The sequence below is a fragment of the Elephantulus edwardii genome, unplaced genomic scaffold, assembly GCF_000299155.1.
Source record: "Elephantulus edwardii isolate Elephantulus edwardi_28Jun2011 unplaced genomic scaffold, EleEdw1.0 scaffold00019, whole genome shotgun sequence".
Taxonomy (NCBI): domain Eukaryota; kingdom Metazoa; phylum Chordata; class Mammalia; order Macroscelidea; family Macroscelididae; genus Elephantulus; species Elephantulus edwardii.
The window spans coordinates 2,466,234-2,486,251 of NW_006399769.1; the positions used below are offsets into that span (position 1 = coordinate 2,466,234).

At 40.2% G+C, this 20,018-nt stretch overlaps 2 protein-coding genes and 1 pseudogene across 2 annotated transcripts in view; 1 reads left to right on the forward strand and 2 right to left on the reverse strand.

Moving 5' to 3' along the window:
* Positions 1-1,691, forward strand: part of LOC102847787 (prenylcysteine oxidase-like) — a 34,981-nt gene extending 33,290 nt beyond the window's left edge. The window contains exons 5-6 of the mRNA XM_006882306.1: positions 190-342; positions 1,036-1,691. Of these exons, the coding sequence (XP_006882368.1) occupies positions 190-342; positions 1,036-1,691 (809 nt within the window). The remainder of the gene's footprint in view (positions 1-189; positions 343-1,035) is intronic.
* An 11,582-nt stretch (positions 1,692-13,273) lies between these two features.
* Positions 13,274-16,197, reverse strand: LOC102848338 (annotated as a pseudogene).
* A 69-nt stretch (positions 16,198-16,266) lies between these two features.
* Positions 16,267-20,018, reverse strand: part of FAM136A (family with sequence similarity 136, member A) — a 10,769-nt gene continuing 7,017 nt past the window's right edge. Inside the window, exon 4 of the mRNA XM_006882373.1 lies at positions 16,267-16,375. Coding sequence (XP_006882435.1) covers positions 16,267-16,375 — 109 coding nt within the window. The remainder of the gene's footprint in view (positions 16,376-20,018) is intronic.

The window sequence follows — 20,018 nt, forward strand, 5'->3', positions numbered from 1 at the left end:
TCTCGAAATTCTTTATTGAAGGACTCTGCATTTTAATTTTCCATGAAATCCTGAAAATCATGTAGCTAACCCTTTCACTAGATTCCTAGAAAGACCAAATTGCATTTGACCTGAAGAACTTATCCAATTAGTAAGAGAAGGTAGGCCTCCTACAGTCAGAATTAACATGTTTTTCTCTCCTGCTGACAGGAGCAGTATCACTTTCTAGTGCCGGATCAGGCCTTTGGGCAGTGGAAGGTGGCAATAAACTTGTTTGCTCAGGGCTCCTTCAAGCTTCCAAAAGTAATCTTTTACGTGGCTCAGTAATGTCCATAGAGGAGAAAAAAAAGACAAAGCAGGCAGGTAAGTTTAAACTCTTCTATTTTAAAATTTACTGCAGAATATGATTTATCAGGGAGAAACTCTTCTCTTTTGACATCTTTCATTGTTCCAAGTGATGGAAACTTAATTGGCATATGTTGTATCATACATTAATACTCCCACTTGTGCCTCAAATACATGCATGACTGTAGATCTAAAAAACAATTCTGAGGGAGCTCTGGTGGCCTTTTGGCAAGAAGCTGCAATCCAGAAGGCACATGGTTTGAATCCACCAGATGCTCCGCTGGAGGAGGGACAATCTCCTCCACCAGTCAGATCTGACTCGACAGTTCTGTCCTTAGAAGTAAAAATTTCTTTTGTATTTGTATTTGTAGCTAAGACACTTTCATCTTCAGTAGGAAATTTATTTCAATGTAATAAAAATACAAGGGATTGTTAATCTTATGCGATAAAACTCCTTTAATCTTTTAAAAGTATAAAAAACTCTTCTGATGGTATAGAATTATTTTTAGAACGTATAAAAATGTTATAAACAGGGAGCTCTGGTGGCCTAGGGCTATGTGGTTAAAATCTACCAGATGCTCTGCTGGAGGGGGCAGTCTCCTCCTGTACCAGTCAGATCTGATTTGACAGTACTCATAAAAATAATAAAAATGAAAAAAAAAAAAGTTATCAACACTGAAGAAGTGTATGTTTTATTTTTTTTTTTTCCAGGAAATCCCAGCAAGATGTATGAAGTGGTCTATCAAATTGGATCTGAGATCCACTCGGGTTTCTATGACATCGTGTTGGTGGCCACTCCACTGCATCAAAAAATGTCCAATATTACTTTCCTCAACTTTGATCCTCCAATTGCAGACTTCCATCAATACTATCAACCTTTAGTAACAACTTTAATTAAGGGACAATTGAATACAACTCTCTTCAGCTCTAGAGCTTTAGATAATTTTGATCTCAGTGCAATTTTAACCACTGATAATCCTGATTTGTTCATCTACAGCATTGGGATGCAGCACCCTGTAAAAGCAAAGGATCATCTTGAACCAACAGATGGGAAAAACGTGTGGAAGATCTTTTCCCAGGACATTCTTACTAAACAGCAAATTTCAAAGCTCTTTTTATCTTATGATTATGCTGTAAAAAAGCCATGGCTAGCATACCCTCACTACACACCTCCAGAGAAATGCCCTTCCATCATTCTCCATGATCGGCTTTATTATCTCAATGGCATCGAGTTTGCGGCAAGTGCCATGGAAATGAGCGCCATTGCAGGTTACAACACAGCTCTTCTGGCCTATCACCGCTGGAATGGGCACACAGACATGATTGACCAGGAAGGCTTATATGAAAAACTCAAGACAGAACTATAACAACATTGTTTTGAACAGAATAATCCCTATGGATCATGAGAAGAATTTCAAGTTCTAATTAAGAAGGCATAATTCACACTTAGCCATGTCCAAAGTTTCCCCACTCTTTTTCAGTCCACATTAGCAGTATTTTTCAACCATCTTGGATTTAAGAATCTTCTGGGATTTGGTGAATACACCAGCTTCTCAAACTGCTCTGATTCTTGCTCAGCAGGTGGCTGGACCTTTGTTTGGCTCTCTTTGTTGTGAGCTAGATCATTTGAGCCGCAGAGCTGGCCATTTTAGCCCTGATCATCCAGCTGTTGTTATATTAGGATAAAATTTACAAGTCTTTCTAGTATGATCGATGTCATACAAGTCTCTCATAAAATGAAAAGCCAGTATACATTACTGATTTAAGCAATTTTTGTTCAACTATCCCACCTTCATTTCAACTTTAAAAAAATATTTTAACAGATGTTTAAAAAGTTGTATGGTCTCTCAAACTGGATTCGAGATCCAGAGTTCTCTGACATTGTGTGTGGTGGCCACTTCACTACTTTTTATAACCTTTTCCACAGCAAATGTGCCCCTACTAAAAGCCATGTCAGGATGTTATGTATTAGGATGAAATTTAGAAGTCTTTGTAGTACAATCTGTTACTAGATTCCAACTTCGTGGATTGGGAACAGGGCTGGAGCATTATACCTTCTTAAAGTAACGATTTTGATGTACAGCTTGAGTTGAAAATCAATGTAAAAATTCACTAATGGACCTCAACTACTTTTGGTTAAAAAAAATACTTCCTGTACAAAATGTTTTAGACTATAAAGTCCTAATCCAGAGTAGATCCTTTTTACAAAATATTTTCAGAGAGCTCTAATAGCATTAACACTATCGTCACAGAAGAGGTTCACTGCAGGGGGGCTGGCAGGGTAGAATGATAGCAGATTTAACAAATCCAGAATGTTGTGTTAAATGTTTCCCAGTGAGAGACATTGATGAAATCATACTTTAACGCAATTATTAACTCTTAACAGTTCCTCTATTGAGGAACTGTTAAGAGCTTTAAAGCTTCCCAAATACTTCTATTAATGCAAACTTGAGATTTCTACATTTAGTATTTATAGTCCCTGGTTTACAAGTAATACAGTTCAATTTAAAGATACAAATGATCTTAAGTCAGAATGGATTCCACCACCTGGATGCTTGCTATGAACAAGGGAAAATGGAAATGTATTTGAGTTCATGCCAACTTTCCTTAACGTGACTCTTTGAATCTTCTATCTCTTAAGCTGTCAAGTATTTCTCTAACAGGAAGAACTATTTTAGACAGATATTGTTATGTACTGTCAAGTCAAAGTTGACTCACAGCTGACCCTCCAGCAGGTTTTCAGTGGCAGATGACAGCACACTGCCCCCCTCTTTTTCCCATGGAGCAGTGGTGGATTCAAACTGCATGCCTTTGGGTTGGCAGCTCAACTCCTTACCCTTAAGCCAGCAGAGCTCCCTTTACGTATACCCTCTCTCTACTCCACAAAGAATGAACTGAAACACAATGGAATGCCTTTCTCTGGAATCAATGCTATTTCTAGTCTTTTTTTTTTTTTTAAATCCCATTTAATGATTAAAAATAAATGACTACAACATTCTGTTTTTTGCTACTACTGTATTATACTTACTGGAGAAAAAAAATCTTTGCTATGTTTCAGTTGTAACAAACACTTAATACCTATACTGCAATCAGTCTCAAAAGTACCATGTAAAATTTGTACCAGGATAAAAGAGAATAAAAGCTCATAAATTTCTATATTTAGAGCACCCAAGAGGAAGCATTTGGTACTACTACAAAAGTTTATTGAACAAATATTAATATGAAGAATGTATAAAGCTTGGTTTTTATATCATAGTAAAACAAGTCCTTGGGAGAAGGGAAATGTGGAAGCAACTGATTTCTCTGCTAGGCAGTCATTATTCATACACGTTCCAAGGCTTCTAACATGATGATACTATTTCCTCGTATTACCTATGAGAGAAAAGAATAGAATTCACTCAATAGATGTATTAGTGAAGATGAGCAAATTCCCACCAAATCACTGCTTTCTTAATCTTACATGTCAATATCTGAGTTTTCTCCAAACCAAAGGAAGACTAATTATTGACCTGAAGCCACTAAACCCTCTTTAGGTGAGATGTCCATCTTCCGGAACAAATATACATTTTGAGATGGTATGCCAAGTCTCCTCTAACTCATTATATTGAACCCAAATAGACATGCCCCTTCATCCCCTGGATAAAGAGAAGGTAACAGGAAAATAATAGTGTGTGTCAGTTAAGGGATATGAGATCATTTAGGGAACAAAAGGACTAAAAGCTGCTTAAGGCAGCTTTATGAAAGTAGTATTTTAGTTGGCTTTTGAAAGTTTCCTACAATTCTGACAGGAAGAAAGGAATGCAAAACAGAATTAAGAAAAGTACACAAAGGATAAGCAATCCAATTTGAGTATGATGGGAAACAGGATACAAAAGATAACTTGAAGCCAATCACAGATGACTTCAAATGCCAGGTTAGTGTTTGGAGGGCATCAAAGGTCAACAATGTGCCAGCCAAAGCTTCACACTAGGGGAATGACCATCATAACTAGGCAACAGTGTAAGCATCTGAATGGGAAAAAAATGGAAAGAGAAAAGTAAGAAAGGAAAGGTCCTAGGGAGACAGTGCTCAAGACAGCAGACCGCGCATAAAGCAAGCTTACCTATGAGAAGACAAGTAGAACAGTGAATAACTGAGCTCAAGATGAGTAGGAAAGGAAGTGAAACTAGCAGGGAACCTAAACATGAGCCATAAAATTAATTTTGATTTAAAAATGTTCCACAAGACGGAAGTAGAACTGCCCTTTCTTGTTTTTTTTAGGCAAGATGTTTTTCCTTTTCAAGGAGCTACAGACCTCTCAGTATGCAGCCAACTGTTGTGCTACAAAGGCATTTTGGAAGAAGCCAAGGGGTTGGTAAAAATAAGGAACTTCTCTGATAAAATGTCCATGGGAATAAAACCACAGACAAGATTAAGGAGTTGGATTAATAAAAAAAAATAGGAGGGAGTTTAGGGATAACAAATAATGAAACGGATCAAGAAAGAATTTACTGATTTGTAAGTCAACCATGGAAACGTGGAAAAGCTAGTGAACATGTGTACTTAGTTTTTAAATTCCTAGCAGATGATGAACATCAAAATTCACTGACTGTATCATGAAAACAAGGACCCTTCCTTTCTCCAGCTCCCTCTCAAATGTCCATGACAGAGACTTGCCTTGGGAGTGAAGTCATTTCAGATCTAGGGGCTTTTTTTCTTCCTGTTGTTAATTTACTGGTGAGTCAGAAGCGACTCACAGCTGACCCTCTAGTGGGTTTTCAGAGGCAGTGAATCACGCAGGAGGAGACTGCCCATCTTCCTCCAACAAAGCAGGTGGTCGACTTGAACCCCAGGCCTTGGGGTAGGCAGCGCAGCTCCTTACTACAAGGCAAGAGAGCTTCCTTTTTTTTCTTTTTAGTATCACAAAAAACAATTAACAAACCCAACAAAACAATAAAACTTTGCTATTTTCAAGAACATTCTCCCACAAGGGTGGTATACACTTTTTTGCTTTCTCATATAATATACAGAAAAGATCGGCCAGTGAACATTTCTCTTTTTTGCTACAGTGTTTGAAGCCTAGCTTAAACCACTAGGTCCTGGATCCCATGTGATATTGCTCCCTTTGCTGTACTCAATGCTCATTTTCTCAAAAGGGCTGCTCAAAGACTAAGTCTACAAAAAGGACAAAGCTACGTAGTAACAGAAATGCCTACAACCTAACATGGAACCACAGAAAGACAACTCTCAAGAGTTCGTGCACTCACGTACCATTTTACAATATTGAATCTTCACTGTTATTCCAAATCATGGAACCCTTGACTGTGTTTTTAACGTTACCAATCTTTACAGGGGGAGATCATCTTTTCCCTGCAGAATAGCCAGCATATTCCAAATACTGATGCTCTGGACAGCAGCTGCCTATAAACATCTGTTCTATCTTAAATTGTATTAGAATCACCAAGGCGCAAAGGCAATCTCTAGTCAACATCTCAGACAAATATGATTAAAAAATGCAACCAAGAACTGCTCCTCTAATTAAAAAGATTACAGACCTCAGAGTAAAGACAAAAAATTATTTTCAAGATTGGGCCAAAATCAAGTACGGGGAGTGTTCTGAACAGTCCTCAGTTGCAAATAAGCAGGATTACTGCAGATGAATGCCTGCCATATGCTAAACAAAAATGAGGATGGATAGTCTAACTGTATCCATGGTTTGCTTTTTCATGGCTCACTAATGTAATTTTTTTCCTCCTACAAAATCCAAGAGTTTGACAGAAGAAAAATTAAGGCATATTCCTAAAGTATAAATAAAATATCAAAAGTCCTCTATTTTTACTTACCACCATTCCAATATTGTTTTGCTGTCCACTAGTTGCCATCTCCACACATTCATCTATTACAAGATTCATAAAGGGATCAAATCCTCGTAATATTCCTTGGACATGTCTGCCACCATTTAATTTCACTACAAAAAAGAAATACTGGTTTCACTTAAAAAAAAAAAATAATATCAACTACTTATTAACCATTAAGTGGGATAAAGAGATATTCTAATTTAAAATCCACTATCTTTATTATATATCAAGCACTGGGCTATTTACATGAGAACTGAAGCAGTAGTTGTTACAAACAATAACGGCAAACATGACTCATAGTGATCTATGAACAACAGATTTGAACTGTACCCTATTCTGTGCCATCTTCATAATCTCTGAAAGTGCTCAAGCACACTTTTATACTTACTTGGTCAATATATCCATTGAGGGTCTTCCCTCATTCTTTGACCATCTACCCTTCCTGGCATGATGTCTGTTTTCAAGAAATGGCCTTTTCCTTTAAAGTAACAGGTTCAAGGTCACACAACTATTGTGGTAGAGCTGGGCTTGAAAGTAAGGGCTATCAGTCCCTAAAGCCCAAGGTTTTAACCTCTATTCAGTTTTCCTGTGCCATAAGAAAGGGAAACATTCCTATGAAACCTTTCATAAGCCAAAACAGTTATCAAGTGAAGAAGCAATTAGCATTAATTTATATGGGAAAAGAAGAGGACTCTTAAACAGCAAAAATAAACCAAGTAACACACACACAATACCAACACAGGGTTTATAAGACCAGAGCTATGATGGCTTGATGTGGAATTTATTTCCCAGGAAAAGAGCTTGCACTGCTTCTTCAATGGTCTGCTACAAAACAAGTGCTGAAATGAGAGTTTTACTTTTTATCTTCCCCCCCTCTTATAAAAGCAAAAAATCTCTGGCTTTCTATTAGCAGAAATAGGTAAAACATAGGTCTTTCAGAAAAGTGAAGTTGTTGTTATGTGCCGTTGAGTCGTTTCTGACTCATAGTGACCCTATGCACAACAGCCCTAAACCCTGCTCTAACCTGCGCCAACCGCACCGCCTCTGACACACCCATCCCGATTACCCCAGTCACCGAATCAATCCATCTCACAGAGGGTCTTCCCCTCCTGCGCTGTCCCTCCACTCTGCCCAGCATGATGTCCCTCTCCAAGGACCAGTCCCTCCTGGCAACATGTCCAAAGTATGTCAGACGAAGCCCCAGAATCCTTGCCTCCAAAGAGTAGCTTGGTTTAATCCTCTCCAAGATGAATCTGTTTGTTTTCCTGGCAGTCCATGGTACATTCAGTACCCTTCTCCAGCACCACAGCTCAAAAGCATCCACTCTCCTTCTGTCCTCCCTAGTCATTGTCCAACTCTCTGATGCACAACAAGCGATTGCAAATACCATGGCCTGTATCAGGCGCACCTTAGTCTCCAGAGAGACACTGTTGCTCCTGAATACCTTTGAGAGGTCCCTAACAGCAGACTTTCCCATCGCGATACGCTTTTTGATTTCCTGACTGCTGGTACCAAGAGTGTTGACTGTGGAGCCGAGGAGGCCCAGAAAATTTGAAAGGTAGGAGGTATCTTCAAGACCTGGATTGGTTAGATTTTTTGAAAGTTGAACATTTCTCCTACATATTCCCAAGAAAGAGATTAATTCCTTATCTAAAGCCTATTTAGCTTGTTTAAAGGAAAAAGAACTTAAAAATTCATTGCCATCAGGCACAATTGATTTAGTTGACCCAGCAGTGGGTTTTGAAGAGGCTGCAAATTAGTGGGTTATATCATGTCAGAGGCATCAGCTTTGGGTTAGGAGCCCAAACACTAAGGATCACACTGCAATAACTCATGAAACCAAAAAAAGATTAATATGTTTTTCATGTTCCATAACACAAAAAAAATTCTGTAGAGGCAGTTGGAGTTATGTTATGGTACAATAAAACCAAGGAACATGTGGAATTACCAGAAGCTAGAAGAAATAAGGAAGAATGTTCTGCTAAAAGTTTCCTGCAAGATGGCTTTGCCAATACCCTGGAACTTCTAGTCTCTAAAAACTGTGTGATTACAGTTTGGAAGTTTCTCCTCCTCTCAAAAAGAGAAATCCTGTTAATTTTCTGAAAGGGAAAGAAATACAGACAGTTACTGAATTATGAAATCTGTTTCTAAGACTATCTTTAAGTTGAATTTGTGCTCAAGTCAGAACAGCTATATATGAACTATTAGTTAAATTTTGTCTTGGCATACCATTATTTTTAATGCCTTAAAAAAAATTCTGGCTTTATGAAATTTGAGTTCATAATCAGGGAAGTTTAATGCTTATAATCCAGAGTCTGCCTGTAATGAAAACATTGAAGTGCTTTAAATTTATGAAATACCAGGAATAACATTTCCTAGCTGAGATTTCAGGGAACTCTGAGGGTGCAGTCTGGCCTGTTGTGCTACTAACCCAACCTATCTGTGGAAGTTTGAATCCATGATCACTTTTTAGAAGATGGCCATACTCTCTCGTGACTTAGTTGGAACCAATGCCATGACAGTGAGCTGAATTCGGATTTTGATTTTCCTCTTCAGTAAAGTGCAGCCTCCTGAAAATCTAATGATGGGTCAACTATGAGTCAGCCTTTCTAATTAACAAATGAAAATTAAAGGTTCAGTGACCTTTTTTAATGGTGTGGTTCTAAGCATGACATACTGTCAAGACATAAAACAGCACTTGAGTAACTAAAAATAAAAACCACTTACATGATAACTTCTTGTCCATAAATCTGAAAAAGGAAGAGTAAATATTAGAGAACTGATTTTTTTAAAGCATCTTAATAAAGCATAAACACAGGCAAACAAAATTAGGTATAGTCAGTACAATCTATTAAAAATGAAAATTAGAGCAGTGAAAATCTACTATTTAAAGTGAGCATTATACAAAGCAATATAATCTGAGAAACAGAATATAAAATAGTTTAAATTGTGTCTTTAAGAAGCATTCAATACCTTCTAATTTTCTGTGGCTGGAGTTTAGAGCCACAACAGAAAAACACAGATTTAGTTACAGTTGGTTAATTCTCAATGTGAGCAAATCAGATATAGATGCCAGAAGTAAAAGACTCTAATTCAGCCAGTATTTTATACTTGAGACAAAGGGATTTAGTCCGTACATGCAGAGAACTTACACTTAATTTAACAATTTCTATAGGTATCATCCAGCCACATTAAAGATGTGCAACTTCCCCTACCTGCCTTTTCTAGATTGTTCTTCCTCGATTAACAGAAGCTCATTGCCCCACTGCTAATCTTCTGCTATGCCAATCTGATATTATTCTTTAATAAAGACTTCAGGAGACATTTCTGGTTTGCGGTTTAAAGGTTATCTATGGACAATCGTTTTAGGGATTAATCCAATTGTTGATAGCTCCAGAATCTGGATTCTATGATTCTGAAAATCTGTTCTACATTCTCCCCTCTCTTGCCTCTTTCTGACCAGGATTCTACTTTAGACTCTCTGATCAAAATGTTTAACAGTTCTTCTGGTCGCAGGTAAATTGTTTATTTTGAAACTAACAGTTTGAATTTAAAACAAGCAAGGTCAATGTGAGAAAGTCAAGCAGCCAAATCTATTTTTATCTTTTGGGGTTCTTAGGATGGGGGGGTGGGAAAGATAAATTTTATCTAAGCGTAATATACAGGGTATCTCTGGAAAATTAAGCCAAAGAGCTAAATAAAAGGTATAAAATAGTATTTTAATAGTATGTACTATAACATATGCCAAAGTTAATTCAATCCTACTAACAACCCTGCTAATTCTATACTTCTATTAATATTTTTTAACCTACTTTTAGTAAGATCATGCAAACGGTCTATCTAAAGCTATACATGTGAGTGAGAAATCTGAGCACACACAAATGGTTCCGTTTGTTAAAACAGATCTATATACATGCTGAAGAAGAGAACAAATTTTCAAGTATTAGCACGTATTCTTAAATGGATGCTCTTCTTAGTGTCATTCATTATTAAAGTATCTAGACCTAATTCTGCAGAAATGTGAATTAAGAGATCATTTTTGGCAAGATTGCTGTGGCAGTAAGAGGAAAAATTTACTTAGGCCAGGATATCTTTCTTAAAACATTTTTTTTTGTTTTATATTTGTTTGCTTACAAAAAAACAAACATTGTATTTCAAACTGTTTTTCACTCACACTGTGTTTCATACAATCATTCCCAATCATTATGTTTTATAAAATTAAACACGACTGGACTATGCTTACCAACACCGGTCTTTCTAGGTCCTCACAGTATCTCTCTTATTTCCTAAGTTTACCCCTTCTCCCCCCAAATTTGCAACTCTGTGATTTTGCCCCTTCCCTAACTCCTCTGCTCCTACCCCTTCCCTCTTCTTGGATCCCCAAGCATGTTTTACTAGTTATCCTTTTATTTTTGCAGTAATGGTTTTATGCAGTATTTGTCCTTAAGAGACTGAGTTCACTCTGTCTAATGCTCTCCGTTCTCTCCTCAGTTGTGCAGTATTTTTCCTGAAATTGTTGCTCATTAATGCTGCAGAGAATTCCATTGTGTGAATGTGCCACAATTTCTCAAACCATTCAGTTGTGGTTGGACATTTGGGTTGTTTCAGTGTTTTTGTGATAGTGAATTATGCTGTTGTGAACACTGGTGTACAAATCTCCATTTGTGTTTCAGTTCTAATTTCCTTGGGGTATATTCCTAGTAGTGGTAGAGCTTGGTCTAAGGAACCACCATGTTCAGTTTTTTTCAGGAAATGTCAAACTGCCTTCCAAAGTGGCTGCACCAATCTACAATCCCATCAACAGCATATGAAAGTTCCTACCTCTCCAAAATTCACTGCCCGCTGCCCTCCAAAACTTTGCCTCCGCTTCTGGGGTGAGATGGTATCTCATTGTGGTTTAGATTTGCATCTCTCTTATCGACAGTGACCCTGAGCATTTCTTCAGGTCTGCTGGCCATCTGAATGTCTTCCTCTGTAAAAACTTTTCATGTCCTTTGCCCATTTTGTAATTTGAGTTAACCATATTTTTCTTCTGGAGGCCTAGAAGTACTCTGTAAACGTACATTTGTCTGGGATGATAATTGTCAAATGTTTTCCCCCCTACAGGAATAAGTTTTTGATGCACACAGGGATTTACTCTATAAAAGGTTCCATTCATCAATTTTATCCTCTCTAGACTGGGCATTTCTGGCTGTATTTGTTAGCCTCTTTATATTGTAGACTAGGCCTTTTAAGCTTGGTCCCAGTTTGTCTCTTATGACCCTTATGGCTTTGTGCTTTTCTCCCAGGTCTCTGATCCACCTTGAGTTGATTTTTTGTGCATGGTGTGAGATGTGGATCATCTCTCTGCTCTCTAGTAACAGTCCAATTTTGTCAGCACCATTTGTTGAAAAGATTGTCATTTCCCCATCTGACAGGTTTTATTTCCTTGTCGAATTCCAGCTGACCATTTCTAGGTTCTTGATTCCTTCTGTTCCACTGGTCTATGTGCCTGTCACTGTACCAGTACCATGCTGTCTACATTATTCCAGCATGCAGTAGGGTTTTATTGTGTTTCACACTATGTGTTATGTTTCATACAATCATTCCCATGCATTGTTTTCTAAAATTAATCACCATTGGACCTTGCATATCATTACCCTGTCTTTTCAGTTCCTAGCTAGAACATTTCCTTCAACCTCTCCCTCCACCCATCAAACTGTGCATGCCTGTAGTTTCACCCCTACCCATTCTCACACCTCTGCTTCTATCCCTTCCCCTCTTGGGTCTCCAAACATGTTTTACTAGTTATCCTTTTTTTACAATTAACGGTCTTATGTAGTATTTCTCCTTAAGGGTTGTGGTTGGACACCTGGGCTGTTTCCATGTTCTTGTGATGGTTAATAGCCCTGCTATAAACAATGGTGTACTGATCTTTGTTTGTGTCTATTCTAATTTTCTTGGGGTATATTCCTAGTAGTGGAATAGCAGGGTCATACAGAGTTTCTATGCCCAACTTTTTGAGGGAACACCAAATTGCCTTCTCCGGTTGTACCTCTTTACAATCCTACCAGTAGTGTATGACAGTTCCCACCTCTCTACATCCTCTCCAACATTTCTTGCTTGCTGCAGTGCTAAACTTTTATCACTGCTACTTGGGTGAGATAGTATCTCAATGTGGTTTGGAAATGCATCTCTCTTATTGCCAGCAATTTTGAGCATTTCGTCATGTGCCTGTTAGGCCAGGATATCTTAATCCTGGCATCACTGATAGCTAAGGCCAGAGAATTCATTGCTGTTAGGGGCTATGCTGGCTCTGCCCATTGGATGCAGGTAGTACCAAACTCTCTTTTCACTCCTCAAGTACAGAACTATGGAACTGTGTGCTAAATCACAAGTATAAAGTTATCAAAGAAAATGGGTTTATAAGAGGAGGAAAAAAGTTATACTTCTACCAATCTTTAAGAATTTTGAGGATATAAGATTTTACAAGCCCATCAACACAGTATAAACTTTACAAAAGTATTTATGCTCAGTATTTTCCACTATCTTAATGTTAGGCTTTAACATATCCAACTATAAAACAGGCAAATCTCGCATCAAAGTCTGCTCTGATACCGCTGTGCTTAAGGGACTGGCAGTAAATGAACTATATATAAGACAGACTAGATGGCTGACGCACAAAAACTGATCCTTAAGCTACTAACCCTTTGTGCAACCCAATTACTATAGTCAAAATCCTGGCATAAAAGGTATGAACACTAAGGAGACATGAGTGTTTGAGGGCCTTCAAACGTCAAATTGATCCTATATAAAATAGGACTAGCTCAGTCTGATTTTACTGGGTGCATAAAACCCCACCTAGCCTTCTCCAATCAGAAAAATGCTAACTCCCACACAAACAAGCATCAGGGTAAAGCTGCAAAGGCATTCAGGTTTAAGAACACAAATTTAAGGGAAAAACTGAATTCTAATACGCAAGACATATAAACACACTAAAGCGGCTTTTGATTCCTAATACTGAAGACTTCCATTCCAGCCACCTTTCGCAGGACACGGTGCCATTCACGGTGCTCAAAAGAGTGTGCTATCTACGTCCTGAATAACGAGGAAGATTACGAAGATGAGGGGCCCTAAGCTCGGAGGCAAGATATGAAAGAACGGAACGGGGATTCTAGCAAGCGGGCAGAAAGGCGCAGCGCCAGGCTGGAGCTCAGCAGCGCGGGTCCAGGGCCCGAGTAGCGGGCGCGGAGTGAGGGGCGGGGGATGGGCCGCGTGCCCACCCGGCCTACATACTGACGGCATGGAGAGGTGTTCCAGAGCACTAGCGCCCGGCAGAGGCTGCAGCGTTTGCTCAGCCTTGACACATACTTACTTTTTCAACTCCGGCGGATGAGCTTTGCTCATTTTGCCTACTTGGAAGACTCAAAGCACCGTTCAAGCAGAATGTGCAGTATCGCTGTCGTTCCCGCGGCCTGCTGCCGTTTATGCGTCTGACGTCACCAGCCAGCTAGCCAATCAATTGATGGCAAAGATCACGTTTCATATCGCGATACTTAGGAACCTTGAGCGCTGCTCTGAAACTCCGGTTGTGCCCTCAGGGATTGGTCGGAAGTCCTGTCTTAATACCATTTCCTCTTTTGTGAATTTGAGATGGCGGTTAGACTCAAATTTATCCGCTGCATCAGACATCCGTATCTCTGTGTATATATGCTAGGCACTTCTGGTGGCCTAGTGGGTAAGGAGTTGCGCTGCTAACAAAAATGCAGGCAGTTGCAGCTGCTCCAGGAGAAAGATGGGCAATATCCTGGGACCCTCTTAAAATCAGCTATGAGTTGCTTCCGATTTGACAGCCCATGGGAATTCCAGAAAACCTGATTGTGCTCATGTACCCGGAAGCCGTCATCCAAACACATCAAGGAAACACCACCTGATTAAAATCAGGAAAGGAGAACGTCAGGGATGTGTCTGGTCTCCATACCTTTTCAGTCTGTGGAACAGATTCAGAAGGCTGGACTTTGAGCAGGAATGTGCTATCAAGATGGGAGGAAGACTCATCAACAATCTGCATTATGCAGATGATACACCTTGCTCCCCTAAACTGAAGAGGAACTGAAGTGTCTGCTGTATAAGGTCAAGGACTGCAGTTTTAATATGGATTGAAACTCAACATCAGGAAGAAAAAGATTCTTAACCACTGGGCCAATTGGCAGTACCAGGATAGATGGAGAAAAGATTGAGGTTGTTAACAATCAACACTATTTTTTTCTTAATTAATTTTAATGAAAGTTTACAGAGACTTTGGATTTTCATTCATTCATTGTTGTACACTTTCTTCCCTGCCCACCCCTCCCCCCAGTTCGCTTTTCTCTTTGAAAAGAAAAAAAATTCTTTCATTGTTATACAATCCCCCTACTCCCAGTCCACTCCACTATGCAGCTTTCATTCTGGACTCCTGTCATGTTAATAATACCTTATTATATATTCCTCCTAAACAGTTTCCCTCATCCGTTTCAATGCAGTATACATTATTTATCCCCTCTTTTCTTAGTTTTCCCCCAACCCCATGTCAGTCCTGCTTTGCAACAGTGGCATTATGCAGTATTCATCCTTTTGTGACAGATAATTCACTCAGCATAACGTCCCCCAGGATCACCCATTTTGTATAATATTTCAAGAGTCCCTTGTTTTTCAAGGCACCATAGTGTTCCATTGTGTGAATATACCACAGATTCTCTATCCATTTGTTTGTTGATGGGCACGTGGGTTGTTTCCAACTCTTTGCTATTGTGAACAAAAAATACTGTTTTTTTCCTAATTAATATTTTTAAATTGTTGCATTTTCTTCACCACCCACCCCACAATGCATGATGTTTCAGATTGCTGTCATCATTGTGATTATTGTTTTGTGCCAGTCAAGTCAGAACTGACTCATAGCCGACCCTCCAGCGGGTTTTCAGAGGCAATTAATTGCCCAGGAGGAGACTGCCCATCATTCTCCCATGAAGCAGCTGGTAAGATTTGAACCACTTGCCTTTGGGATGACAATGCAGCTTCTTACCACTAGGCCAAATTCTTCCCCTTTCCTCTGAGCAATAAAGCCTGAGGCCAGAGATGAGGCAATCACACCCTACCCTCACATTCCCTAACTCTGAGAATTGATAAATCTTCACCATAAGCATGGGCGTGATGTACTAACAATTTTTGTTCAGAGCACCTAACTGTTTCATCTCCTTTGGGCTGAAGCTGAAGACAAATATCTGAATGTTCTGAAGGATTCAGGAAGAAGTGATACTCGTAGGAATGCAGGTAATTTCCCTCTATACCTGTTAAAAGACTTGAGCGGGAGATCAGCTATACTTTTTAGCCAGTTCCTGGACCACTTGCTCTTCAAGCAAGACAGCCTCACTAGGATCCCACCAAGAATGATCAGGGGGCACAAAGTGCTATAAGCAGTCACTTCCAGACCATATGGAAGCAGAGCGCAATCAGCTTTTTCTGAGCGAGTTATGGGTTGCACTCTATCGGGAGGACAGCAAGGCAGAGGTCATGTTGAGCACATCATTCATGTGCCGCCTGTTAAAGTTGGACAGGTCCAGTGCCCCACCAATCCCTTGGCTACCATCTTCTCCAGAGCCTTTCAGGTCATCTTGTAGTGGGTAGAGTCAGTGAACAGTTCCATCAGCATTCTGTCTCCTTGCTCAAAGGCATATGGCCAGTTTATCAGGTATAGGCCCAAATACTCTAGCTGGAGGTCTGCCAGTGTCTTTGAAAAGGCAGGTTCCACATTCTCAGGGTGGTGGCTGGTGTTCCACAGCTTGGATGTCACAAACAACTTCTCATGTGGCACTGCCTTGCCTGATCCCACGTTCTCCTTCAGGGCCTCTCTGATCTCAGTCTCACTGTCATAGATAGCAGCAGAGTCAATGTGATGTTAGCCAACACTCAGGGCATATTTAATAGCTGCTTTCATTTGGCCAGGTTCACTCTTTCAGGTGTCCAGTTTGATCTGAGGCATTTTCTGCTCAGTATGCAAGAGGACACAGGAAGGAGCCATTGCTTTCTCGGCATGAACACTGAATGCAATCCCTGCTTAGCTTGACATGCAGCTCAGAGTCCAAAGGGCTCAATAGCCGGTATCAGGAAAGGTGGGCTGCAAGGAAATCACACTGACTTGAGGTGCCTGCTTAAGTCCCATGGTGATGAAGATGTCTCTCCCTGAGGCAAAACCAACTCTTGGCACCAGCAGTGAGGTGACAAAGTGTGTTAGGAAAATTTGCTGTCAGAGGCCCCTCTAGAGTGCTAAAGAGCCACGATGTCAGTCTAGAAACCAAGGGGGACCTTAACCAGGCCATGGTCTTCATGATTACTTGCTGTGCATCAGAGAGCTGGACAATGACTAAGGATGACAGGAGAATTGATGCTTTTGAGTTGTGGTGCTAGAGAAGAGTACTGAACATATCATGGATTACCAAGTCAACATACAGGTTTGTTCTGGAAAGGGTGAAACCAAGTTACTTCTTGGAGGCAAGGATTTTGACCCTCTACCTCTTACACTTTGGGCATACTGGCTGGAGAGACCGGTCCTTGGAGAAGGACATCATGTTTGGAAAGGTGGAGCATCAGTGCAGGAGAGAACCAGGATAAGATGGATTGACACAATAACTGCAGTACTGGGGATAGGTGTGGAGTCAGTGAGACTGGTTCAGGAGAGGGCAGTCTTCAGAGTTATTGTGTATAGGGTTGCTATCAGTCACAGTTGACTCAATGACACATAACAGTAACAATATATGCAGGGAGCTCTGCTGGTTTAGAAATAAGGGGTTGTATTGTCAAACTAAATGTAGCAGTTCAAATTCACAAGCTGCTCCTGGGGGAGGGGGGGAAATGGCAGTCTCCTTTCATAAAATTTCCTTTGAAACCCTGCTGAAGTCATGCATGCATGTATGATACTGTTCATTCTTCATATAATAACAACAATGAAAAGAAGCTCTGGAGTTGTTTGCTGCCATTCACAAGCCCTGGCCTCATGGTGAAGCTAAGCACAACTAGAGTGGATGGCTGTAATCAGTAAGGTTTTCAATGAATGACTTTCAGAAGTGGATTACCAAGCCTTTCCAGTACTTGTATGGAAGCTACCGTACAACCCATTCAAGGTCATAGCAACACAAAAAGTTCTGAGGAAAAGGTGGCTGTACACGATGCACACTGGCTGCAAGAGAAGATGGGCTTCCTTTAAACAATGTTAGAAATCCACCATAAAATCAACAATACCCCCCACCCCAACTCTTTGACATTTATCTCTAAAGTAAGAAAGCCTTGGCTTGATCCATTATACTTCCAGGAATTTGAATACTGACTACTTAAATGTATTCCCTGAGCACTGCAATTCCTTGGGGGTGGGGAGGAGTCTGAGCTGTGCACCTTCTCCACAGGCAGCTGTTAGTGTTTACTGGCATGGATACGGAAGTTCTTTAAGCCTCAGTTTTACTTTTACATTACTTAGTGAGCTTTGATGGTACTGTACCTATAGAAGGTGCACTGCTAACTCAAATGTGGTACCTCTCTGGGGGTTGGAATCCACCAGCCACTTGGTTAGAGACAGATGGGTATCTCCCTCCTCCTGTGTGATTTAAAGCCTCAGGAAACCAGCTGGAGGGACAGCTATAAATTGGTTATGACCAACATCAATGTGGCAATGAGTTTAATGAGATTTATGGTGCAGTATCCTTTCTCACTCACTAATTTTAAACATTAAATAGTCTTGCATTCAAACGTAATGACAGCTACTCTTCTAGGCATCTTCGAAAACTTATTCTACACCTTACAAAGAGAAGCACGCTGAGAACTTTGTATATTGTTCAGATACAAGGAAACACAATAGGGTTGGGGAAATGAAAACATATTTATTTAAAAAAATTAAATCACTAAGAAAATATATTACAATCTTGAAACAGCAAAATGGCTACATTTTCAAGTAATAAACTGGGAGAAAGGTGATAAGAGCCTTATCAAAGTGAGCAGGTACACTATCACAGAGGCTTGAGGCAGAATATGCAATTTGGTAATGGTGGGCTGCCCTTCCTTTGCTCTGAGGAAATCACAGCTCGCTCTCTAGCCTGAGTTACTTTTTCTCCCTTGATGTCCCTGTTGTCTCAAGAGATTGGCTTCACAGGGCTTTTTTATTGCCCCCAAGGGCTAAGTAATTGGCAGCACCATGATAGATGGTGAAGAGATTGACACTGTTAATGATGTCAATTTCTTGGGTCCTCAATGGTCCTCTTGGCACCAGAGTCAGGAAATCAAAAGACAAACTACATTGCAAAAATCTGTTGTCAGGAACCTCTCCAGAGTGCTGAAGAGCAACAATGTCAGTCTAGAGACTAAGGTGTGCCTGAAACAAGCCATGACATTAGCAATTACTTGCTAAGAGAGCTGGACAAAGACCAAAGATGACAGATTTATGCTTTGAATAATGGTGCTGGAGAAGAGTACTGAACACATCATGGACTGCCAAGAGAATAAAAGGTCCATCCTGGAGAGGGTGAAACCAAACTGTTCTTTGGCGGCAAGGATCTTGAGGCTCCATCTCATATACTTTGGGCATGTAGCCAGGAGGGACCAGTCTTTGGAGAAGGACATCATGCTTGGAAGGGTTGAGGGACAGCGCAGGACAGGAAGACCCTGATGAGATAGAATGACATCTGGAGGTAATGAGGTTAAGTGTGTCAGAGACAGTCAGATTGGCTCAGGATAGAGCAGGGTTCAGATCTACTGTTTATAGTTAGGGTCACTGTGTGTTGTAGTTGAGCTGATGGCACATAACAAGTAAGCAGGTGGATGTATCCTTGTATCATCAGTAAAGATCAATCATTAGAAAAGGAGATTATTTTCATAGAACACCAACAAGAATGAGGAGACTGTAGACGTGACAGATTGCCAGAACAATTTCAACAAAGGATTTGGACATATTAATGGTCATGAAGATGGCACAGGGCTAGGGCACATATTCTGTTACACATGAGCTGGAGGTAACTCACTGGCAATTAACCAACAACAAGTAAACGATGCTGTGTCCAGGCTGTTCATTTAATCCCATACTATACAGATTTCTTCATTAAGCCATCAACAGTTTCTCTTTCGTCATTCATTCCCAGATGCTTGTGTATTGTTATGTGCAGTTGAGTCAGAACCAATTCATAGCTACCCTGCCCGACAGTAGGTTTTCAGAGGTATAAATTGCATGGGAGGAGATTGCCCATCTTTCTCCCTTGCAGCTACTCGTCAATTTGAACTGTCCTCCTGCCTTTGGGTACCCACTAGACCTCCATAGCTCCCTAAAAGCACCAGCATCTTTTCTTTGAAAAGAATATAATTTCAAGGTGGTCCTGTCATTCTACTACTGACCACCTCAGGACCACCATGACAGGCAGTGAGAAAGAAGCTCTGCTTCCTGTACCCAGTGTGACAGTGCCTGCCATGTTTCCAGATGATCTCCAGGCTGAAAGATGCAGTATGTGAGAATCTAAATAATTATTAGTTTTCATTCAAACTACCCTGCCTCTCAATTTAGACTTTAATCATGAGGATCTCGTACATAACAATAACAAGCAAAACAAAGACCTTAAAATCCATTTATCACTTCTAAGTTAGCGATCGCATGGATTTTATTTCACAGCTTATGAAAAAAAATAGGTAGTGATATTTCCTAACAGGAGGCTGGAAACAAACAGAAATTCTCTTCACCAAACTGAACGCAGGTTGGAGAAATCTGCCAGCCTGTTGGTGGGTACCTAGGTACTAAGGTAAATTGAGTGCTGTGGACGGCTTGGTGTGGCAAGGGAGTTACGTACATACTGATAGGGTGAGCTCTGGCCA